This window comes from Syngnathus scovelli, chromosome 7, assembly GCF_024217435.2.
Source record: "Syngnathus scovelli strain Florida chromosome 7, RoL_Ssco_1.2, whole genome shotgun sequence".
Classification (NCBI taxonomy): Eukaryota; Metazoa; Chordata; class Actinopteri; order Syngnathiformes; family Syngnathidae; genus Syngnathus; species Syngnathus scovelli.
The window spans coordinates 6,095,531-6,106,084 of NC_090853.1; the positions used below are offsets into that span (position 1 = coordinate 6,095,531).

Here is a 10,554-nt window from a genome sequence, read left to right on the forward strand (position 1 = left end):
GTTATGTCACTAATTTCCGTTCATTGTTCGAATATGAGAAATAGCATGTATCTGTGAAGAGCAAGACTGCACCACTGCTGCAATCTGGAAAGCCTTTTTATTGAACTTTGGTTTTATTCCACCCTCTTAAACACATGCCCTTGGGCTCAGTTAGATTACATGCATTTAGACCTGATCTATAAGCATTTACATGTCAGTTCCACTTGGAAGAACCTGGCCTAATTATCTCTGTATGTCTCCAACACGTTGGTAATGCTGAATTCTCAATTTTCTTTCTGACTCCCAACTTTTACAGACACTTGTCTTTTTCTACACAAATCAGAGCCATTCATTTTTATCTTCTGCTCAGTCAATAAATAATTTCCTCTATAACCTAAGTTGGAATGAAAACAACAAAGCGCAAAGTTAATGCATCCAGGCAGAAAGAAATTTGTGTGCTGTTCAGTCCCAGTACGACCAGTCCAGATTTCCGACAGTCGGTCGGATTTGTTTTCATGTCAGCTTTTGTCTTTTCAACAAAAAGCCGACAGATTCAGATGCCTCGTCGTCATTTTGAATTCCGATCATAGTTCAGTCTTTTAGTTTCCCTTTTGGGGAAGATTATGACACTTTACTCCCAACACAGTTGCGATCATGGCTTCTCCTGTTGTGGCAGGCGGCTTCTTGTCGTTCGCCATTGCTCGAGGCTTTTAATGTCAAGCATCTGGTTCAATGATGGGGCTTCTTCTGACAGATGGGTAACTCCTGGCAATGTGCAATCTTGTCAGGAGATGCTGTGGCTCTCAGTCTGTTCCCTGCTGGCTTTCCGAACATACCGTGGCTCACGTCTACAAGAGTAGCCTCACACCTGCCTTTATAGCAACAGACCTCAGAGCTATGAACGGAGACGTCAACAATTGTGTTTTCCCTCTTACTAACAGACTGAAACAACATAAAATACACATTGTTAAATATCAGACCGATAAAGTGCTCATCTCTTGTTGCATGAGCATCAATATGCAAGTCCTCAGGCTGCTGAAAGCTACCAACAGCTCTCAACAGGAACAATAACTTGTTGGCTGATGCGGTTTTATCTACCGTTACTCCCACTCCTTTTCCATTTATTTTTCATGCAGAGTTCTACCTCCCACAGGTTTTGTCTCTTCCCCTGCCCATATGGGAGCTGACAGCACTCATCAGATGACACTGGACTTAACTAATTTTCTCTGGAAATCAATGGCCACGTTTAATCAACAAGCTGGAAGGTAATGGTTTTAACAGGGCTCCGTAGGTGGGGACATGGTGCTTTGACTTTGGTCACAATCTGACAGCTGTGAGAAATGAGTTATATGCTCACCATAAAATTATCACATTCCAAAAGTCGATACTTTATGAATTTTGCATGTGCCAATATCTTGAATGTTTGGTGAAAATAGCTAAAGATGGGTAAAGGTGGCAGCACAACAAATGTGCAAATGGCACTTTAACACTCTATGTGAGGTTTACGTCACATATTTGAAAGGTTTGCAGTAGAAATGGAAGAAATTTTAATTATTTAAAGACATACTTCATCGGGTATGAGCAAAGAGGACATGATAGCACAGGATGTGTACAGAGAAACATGCCTGTCTTGTAACAGAGAGAACAGTCCTTGCTAGCCACTTTGAGTTTCATACATATATTCAAGCTCGTCACTAAAAGTCACCTGAATGGGTTTGGTTTTGCGGCAGTTTTGGAATTCAACTCAAATATTGGTGAAAAATCAGGGAGGTCAACATATCTCAGTTCATGAGTTTTGCATTTTGCTTTATTTTGTTTTTTGAGTTAGTCTTAAAGAATAACACGTTGTGTTGAGAAGAAGACAAAAATGAAGTGCACTTCCTTGACGCCTGTCAAACAAAGTTGTAAGCCGCAATACTTTGTTCTAGTTTTAGCGATTTAAGGTATTGACTGCCTACATTAGCTCCTCCATTATTCCTACAGCTTAACTTCTCTTTTTTTATGAAATATTCCAAGTTGTATTGTTACAAAGATCCTTTGAGGATGGTGCTCCACTTAAAATTCTGAAAATAACATGTAATCAAATGTAGAAGACTAACTGCTGAAACTGACCTACATTTTTAATGAACATTGCATTAATCTTCCATGTTCTGGAGTACAGACAGGTGCCTTTTGTCCATTTTGTTCACTTTCCAACAGTGTAAGACTCATTTTCAGTGGCCAGCAGCCTCCACCTACACAAGAACCTTTTGACCCACATCCTGCTTCAAAGCGGGTAGTGCCTGAGCTGTGGCCAACTGCCCGCTCAGCGGAGCATTGTCACCTCCTGCCTGCCCTTCACTCAGACTTTTTTTTTTTTCTGGAGGTGTTTTGTCCCTGCTGGGCCTTCGGTTCTTGCTAGCTTCGCACATATGTGGCTCCTTCTGCACCTCACGCCACTCACCAAAATATAATTTTGAAAAAAGGTGCAGAATGTTAGAACAAGATTGCGATCTTGATATGGGGTTTGTGTTAGTTACTTTTGAATCACTGCTACATTTCAAACACTGTTTAAACCTATCCGGCATAGTTATCGTCAGGGGTGCGCATAAATGCAACGATTAATTGGTTATCAGATTAATCGCTAATTATTTTGACAACTGATAAATCGTTTTGAGATGGTGATTCATTTAAATATGTCCAAATGCTCGGAATTTCAGCCTCTCAGCACTAAATAAGGAAAATTAGGACATTTTTTGTAGCGATGCAACGATAAATCCACAATCGATTATCAGATTAATCGATAATTATTTTGACAACTGATAAAGCGTTTTGAGATGGTGATTCATTTAAAATTGTCCAAATGCTCACAATTTCAGCTTCTCAGCACTAAATAAGGAAAATAAGGAAATTTTTGTAGCGATGCAACAATAAATCGACAGTCGATTATCAGATTAATCGATAAATATTTTGACAGCTGATTAATCGTTTTGAGATGCTGATTCATTTAAAATTGTCCAAATGCTCGGCATTTCAGCCTCTCTCAACTGAATAAGGAAAATACTGTTTGTACACCATGAGGTGAAAAGAGCAGAAGGTTGCGATAGACTTTGATTTTCCATGTGACGTGTCGCAATTTATGAAAGCCTGCATTTCAACTTACCCACAGCGATTACCAGGAAAAGCAATTTCTGCCCTCTCAAAACTGGAATCGAGTATGGAATCAAAGTATAGGGGGGAAAACATGCAAACCACGTCACTGCTGCAAAGTCACCTCAGTGTGCTTGGTTACTGCACCACTTCACATTATTAATCACATTGATGACTCACATTATTGATTTTTGTCATTATTTCTTCCAATTAATGAATCAAATGTGTCAGGATCAAGTCTGCGTGCTCTTCTGTATCCAAAAGTACTTCTCTATGAAATCTGTTTGTGTACTTGTGGTTTAGGAATCTCTTGTGAAAACACATTCTGCCTTTGCTGAGAATGAATTGGTTGAACCAAATGTCTTCCCAGCTGTCTCTATTCTTTCAAAACTGCAATTTTAGTCAATTAAAAAACATTCATTAACTTTACCCAGAAAAAATAGACTGATATTTCATAAGCATATGTATCAAAATCATGCATGACTGCCATTTCAAATTTGCAACAATTATTAGAAAGCTCTTGATAAACCAGGATTGGGCGGGTTTCAATCTCTCTGGCATGCTTCATTAGTCTTCTTAATTAAAGCCTAATTTGCAGTTTGCAGCACAACAGGGAGCCAAGATTCACCCTTTTCCTCTCCTGTCGATCCGGTCTATCCATCCGTCTACCTATATATCTCATTGTATACCATTTGGAGAATAAGAATAAAAGCATTCTTCTTCTTCCCTTCTTTTTGAAAGAAGAAGCACCATGACAACCATGAGTCAGCTTTCCCAGTGGTTTATCTACTTTTGGTTTGGGCCAGGATTTTTATAGCTTAATCAAATGAACACCACCATTCTCTTTCCATCAGATTCGTTAAAAACAAAAATCACAATATCCAATATGGTCTTCTAAGCTCCACAGTGGACTCACTGATGGAAGAAAATGTAAATGTCGGAAGTGTAAAGCGAATTGTTAAGTGGTATGGAGGCAAGTCGACTGACAGCTATTATTACAGTCTATTTCTAAATGACCACTTTTCTACGATGACAGCTGCATTTGTGCGTAGTGTGTGTGTATGTAAGTGTGTGTGAGAGGAGATTGACATCCAAGAAGCAGAAGAAATTGACAGATGAAAATAAGGTTGTGGAGTGACAGCTCATATAAAACCTGTCAGACGAGCGAGCGGAGACCCTCGGTCTATTGACCTCTCAAACCTCTACTCAGGGACTAAACTGACAAACTAATTACCCAGAACTTGCGTTAAATAGTGGAAACATAGCTGTCAGTCCAAACGTGTGTTACAGTTAAGTGTCACACGTACATTCACTTTAGCACTGAAACTTGCCGGTTGAATCAGTCAGGCCATTAAACCACTACTAGTGATCACATGAAAATAAAATACAAATAGTTGTTCTATAATGATATTAAAGTCATCTAACTAAATTTAGCAGCATTAACTAATTACCATTTTATTCTCTGATGAATGAAACATACTCTGAGACTACACTATGGTTTCATTTCAAGCAGTAAAAAGGTTGCTAAATGTATTTTTATGAAATCAGTGAGCAAAGACGTCTGAGTTATTCCATAGACACATACTCCACGTGGAACAATACAAATTAATTACTCATGACCCAGAGTTCTAGGACTGGATGGATTCTGAAGAATACAGTAAAGCACAAAAGAAATAGCAGCCGAGTAGTATCAGGACAGAACATCCTAGGCTCTTCTACAGATGTGCTGAAGTTCTACACACAAGGCACGTATCAAACTATAGACTGAAACTACCCCCAACGCTCCAGATTTGGCTTCAGTTGAACTATTCAGCAGATGTTGCACAGAAAGAGAGCGAACGAAAGCAAGAGCGAGGGCGAGCGAGAGAGAGGGAAAGAAGGGGGGAGAGAGAGAGAAAGATTATTATTATTATCATTATTATTATTACTTGTATTACTTTTATTATTAGTCCAACCCTTTTACAGAAATTAGAAGGTAATTGAGAATTTTCTGCAATTAAATGTGAATAATCACATTTTCTACTTTTATTTTCCACGAAGCTTCTAATCCAGTTACTTGTGTGAAATCTTTGAATAATCATCAGGTTCATGACAAATTGTTGGATTTTTCCAAATATAATTAATCCCATTTTAAATCATCATTACTAGCTTCCTGATGTTGATTTATCTCGTGATTACACCTTTTTGCATGCATGCAAATTCATATTGGTTACTGCATTCAGAAAAAAAAAATTAGTAGTATGCATCTGTTTTTATTTTTATTTTAATTTTATTCACATTTATTAAAGCAGTGTCCTAATAATAGTGATAACTATCGATAACTGAATTACCAGGCTAGGTCTAACTGTACGATCGGATAATACCTGCCCTTTCAGTGTCCCTTTCAATTTAAAATCAGGCCCTAAGTATTAAAGTTTAATAATGCGTGTTGACATTTGCCCAGCATCCATAGAAGCGCTACTTATATACAGTATTGTATTTTTCTGTTTGTTTAGTAGAGCAATATCCACATTATTTCGATTTCTAGCGGTGCACTCCCAACTGCATTCACAGTTGGATGTTTCCAGAAGAAAATTAAAAAAACTGTCACTGTGTTTGGTTAAGGTGATTACATTACATCCAGGTGTCCAGAAATTTTCCCACAGGATTTGTTCACCATCACTTGACTCTCGTTATGTCAAATGTGAATGCAATTGCTGCAAAAGCATTAGTTAGGTACAATTGGGTGCAAACAAAAATAAAACTCACATAGGTACATTCATTTCATTTATGAGAATGAGAATCCATCAGCATGAGTGAGTTACTATATTAGCTGTTGGAATGAAATTAATAAAATCCAAATATGTGCATGTATGGTTGAACACACAAAAAACTATTAAATACCTTTAATCCTGTAATCCAATTAAACAACCTTTCGTCTACAGAAAGTCAGAGTCTAATTACTCAACAATACTCTGCAGAAATGGAGTTCATTATTTGAACGTTCAACAATGAACTATAGAGGAATCATCATTTGTCCCTCGGAATCAACTATAAAAATAATAATTATAAAAATAACATCTATATGCATTTGTGAATTTGGTTCGATATATTGGCAATGCATTTTTGAAACAAGATAATCAATAAAAATAAAACGCTACAAACACAACTGGCTCATTAATCAGGTGAACCCAGTTTAATACCGTGCTGCTAATAAACACCATAAAAGCCACTCGACAACAAAACTTGAAAGCATTCATTCTAAGCGGACGCAAACTCATTAACATTCATCAGAAGTTAGATGTTTTGTTTGTACTTCAGAGTGGCTGAGCTCATCTAAAGTAACTACCTATTTTCCTCCACCATTGCCAATGTGACAAGTGTCATTTTATTTAAAAAAAAAAAAATGCAATGACTCTTTTTGACTCAATTCCTTAATCTGCTCACCGTTCAAACTCTGAGATTAGACACTGGTGAGGAACAATCAAGCTGAAACTAGGAAATAATACAGCTGTGCAAAGAGGGAGAAAGAGGGAGAGAGAGCGAGAGAGAGAGCGAGAGAGAGAGAGCGAGACAGAGACAGAGAGAGAGAGAGAGAGAGAGAGAGAGAGAGAGAGAGAGAGAGAGAGAGAGAGAGAGAGAGAAAGAGAGAGAGCGAGAGAGAGAGAGAGAGAGAGAGAGAGCGAGAGAGAGAGAGAGAGAGAGAGAGAGAGAGAGAGAGAGAGAGAGAGGAGACAGGAGAGACAGAGAGAGAGAGAGAGAGACAGGAGAGAGAGAGAGAGAGAAAGAGAGAGAGAGAGAGAGAGAGAGAGAGAGAGAGAGAGAGAGGAGAGACAGAGAGAGAGAGGGGGGGAGGGAGGGATAGGGAAAGAAAGAGAAAGAAAGAGAATGAAGTCGAGAGAGAGAGAGAGAGAGAGAGAGAGAGAGAGAGAGAGAGAGAGAGAGAGAGAGAGAGAGAGAGAGAGAGAGAGAGAGAGAGAGAGAGAGAGAGAGAGAGAGAGAGAGATCTCAAAAAAGAACACTGCCTTCTGTCAAAAGTAAACAGCAGGATACCGAAAGACTGTTATCAGACTAGATGATTGGAAAAAAAATGATAGCCCTTTCTTCAGAGAAATATCCACCAAAATGTGCTTTAATAATCAAATTATTAGGTCTTGGTTTGTTTTTTTTAACATTTTTTTTTTAAACAACAAAAAGCTTTAAAAAATGACTGCATGCCTCCCTTACACAGCCTCTTGTGAAAATTGCACTGAAGGTAAGTTTGAAGAAAATCGTTCATCGAATTATATGTCAGAAAAATTGCAATTCAGTCTTTCCCTAAAATCATTCAGCCCTCGGGGATAGTACTTAAAGTTACACAAAGGCATAGACAGGAAGCCATTAATTTATGCCGACCATCAACATGCATTGCGGCAGTAAAGAGCCACATAAAGGCATCTCGGCAATGCAAGAAAATGTAATCTGACATTTGATAGTTTTACTGTAATGTTTGAAAAGCAACCAACTGTAAAAGTTGTATCAATTATGCAAATTGGTTTTGCACAAAACAAAAAAAAGTTTTCTCATAAAGTACCTTCCCACGTCTTTATAGTTAACAATAGAATCCAATACAAATCGGACCAAGTAATTTATGTGCTACAACATCCACAAGCAATGTTGTGGCTCCAAGATCAATAGCGAATGTGATTGTAAATTGTGACGATTATGTCTGAAGTGTCTTTCTGAACCAAAGCAAACTGTCTCACGCACCATGTCTTCTTCATGGATCATCAATCTGACGAGAAAAAAAAATAAAAGCCATGGATGAGTCTAGAGACTCGTTTACTGCTGTATTCTGTCTGTTGTACTCAGTGAGTGATCTTGATAAATGCCTTTGATCAGTATATTCTTTTTTTTTAATGATTTGGATCTTTCAATCTAAATGTAAAGTATTCAAGATCACTGGAATACTTTCAAACTATTACATTTTATATTGAACAAAAAAAAATCTAATTAGAAACAAGCTAACAAAAAAATGAGCAGAATTATGACTGCCGTGGAGCCAATCAGTGATTAGCGGTAAAATCACAAATTTAACCTATGATCCCTCCGATCTCAAAAATCTTTTCGCAGATACAGCGGATTACATACTTAAAGATAATCTGGTCGATTTTGAACCGTATTCCCCTTCCGACCAAAATTGGTGAATCCTGATTATCTGATGATCCTATAAGTGATCTTGGCAGAATCTTTTGTGGTGCAAATTGTGTTTCCTGTGATATTCATTACTGACCCCGCCCCTTTGCATTCTCTCACCCTCTGACATAAACAGCTAAAGTTCCAAGTAAATTCAAATGAAATAAAAGACAATAATAACGAAACATTATGGTACTATAGGGCAGGAGAAGGCAATTTTCCAACGATATATGAGAAACAGGGAGGGAGGGGAGGAGAAGAAGTCCAACCTGACTTCCAGGATCTGGACCAGGACTTAGTGCTGGTTTGCTTGCTTGAGAGCACCAACCAGTTGGTAATCCTGCCACGTAGGCTTTTCCGATTACACGTGTGCAGGAATTCTATTGATTATTGTGTTTCTATCAGATCCACATCTGCTTCAGTCACCATTTACTTTATTAAGTCTAAAGTCCCAACACTATCCATCAATGTGTTGCCGGTGCCCCAACATTACTCGTTGCGTAATTGCTGGCATTTAATTACACAAACCAAAAGACTGATTTTCACTTTAGTTCTTTTCCACATTTTAGCTAAATGGTTTCATTAATTTGCATTGTGTTAGTATTCTAATAGTCAGCTCGATTGTAGATAAGATCAAAACCAAATTTCGGCGAAATTTCAGGATGCACTAAATTTGGGGTGCAGAATCAACGTGGATGCTCTTTATGTAAAATCACTGATCGAGTGGTATGTCATAATTTGCCCAACAGATCAATGATGTCATTGATCACAAAACAATTAAACACAAAAATACATCTGTTCAATTTAAATTTTTTTACAGTATGCACATTGATTGCAGACGCAAATCATCGACCACCCACATGAATAATGCATCAAATAAAATCATTGGAGATTGTGACTGTCCATCCTTTTTATGCAAATCCAACTCGCTTTTTTGAGTGCATTTTCACCAGGTGTTTAATATATAAATATGAATTATTATAAAGACATACATAGCGATATGGGCAGATGAAGTTAAGTGATTAAATGGGATTATTCAGCCTTGACAGAGGAATGTGAGTGCCATGCAGATAACGTACATTTCTTGTACAAAGAGTATGCAGCATGCATCGCGCACGCACGCGCATTTTCTCTCCCTCTCTCTGAACACAAATTTGCAAGTCCACCGGCATAATAGTCATACAGAGACGTGCGTGCACGCGCGCGCACTGGGACCCGCGTGCACGCTCTCTCTCACACACACACACAAACACACACACACACACTACTGTACGTGTGCAACTTTTGTTTCCAGCCAGCCTGCAGCTCATGAAGCAGAATGAAGTCAGCAGTTCCAACAGCGGGACTTTCTGACAGGTGTTTTTACATGAACCGAAGTCACTTATGCACCTTTTGAAATTCGAATCACATGCAACAACAAACATCCCTGGTGTTATGTTTCCCCTCTAAGAAAAACACTACAGTATTTCCTTGTAAAAAAAGCGTTAGGAAATAAATACAGAGATTAAAAGCAAAACGATTTCTTGCCTTGAAATCCAAAGAGGAAAGCGACCCCGGAAATCCATACTGAGTGTATCCACAGGTAAGGCATGATGTAAACTGCTCCGGTCCGAAAGCTCCGCGCTCAGCCCGACGATGTTCCTTCTTCAGAGGGTAATTTCCAGCAGAGAAAGAAATGTTGCAACCGAGAGTGAGAGCAGCAGAGACAAAAAGCCCAACTGGACTGGAGTCTGTCACTTCTTCCTGTGGTGCCTTCACATACACTGAGATGTTAGCGACCTCTACCGGAACACGGCTCTTTGGATTTTGGTGCTCGTGCGCGTGCTTGTGCGTCTAAGTAGTCACTTTATTCATCCTTGTCAGGTATCATATCATGTGTCTGAAAGTATCATCGTGTCACCAAAGGCGTTTTGAAGATGTACTAACCACACGTGCCACTGCGCTGCCCTAATAAAGTACCGTTATGAATAATTTATGAGTTTAGATCTCTTGATATTCACCTTCAGGAGATATAGGCACTATTCAATTCAATGCCAATGTTTTCTGTTTGTCACTTCGACAGTTTTTTTTTTTTTTTTTTTTTGGTTCCTGATGAGTTTGCTGGAAATTAAGGATGCAATTTCAAAATCCTTATTATGCAATACTTTCTGCTGTTGATTGTGTGTAATGAATAATTCTGTTACGGGCAGATGGCGAATTTAATGCATTTGTAGAAAAAATGTTTTTTCATTAGCTTGTGCCACTAATAGCTTTGCCAGAAACAATGCGACATGCAAATGTTAAAAGAGAACA

At 38.5% G+C, this 10,554-nt stretch overlaps 1 protein-coding gene across 1 annotated transcript in view; it reads right to left on the bottom strand.

Annotated features, from left to right (window-relative positions):
• The window catches only part of lsamp (limbic system associated membrane protein), a 90,929-nt gene extending 80,934 nt beyond the window's left edge, over nucleotides 1–9,995 (bottom strand). The window contains exon 1 of the mRNA XM_049724775.2: nucleotides 9,790–9,995. Coding sequence (XP_049580732.1) covers nucleotides 9,790–9,853 — 64 coding nt within the window. The 5' untranslated portion in view covers nucleotides 9,854–9,995. The remainder of the gene's footprint in view (nucleotides 1–9,789) is intronic.
• Between the last annotated feature and the right edge of the window lie 559 nt (nucleotides 9,996–10,554).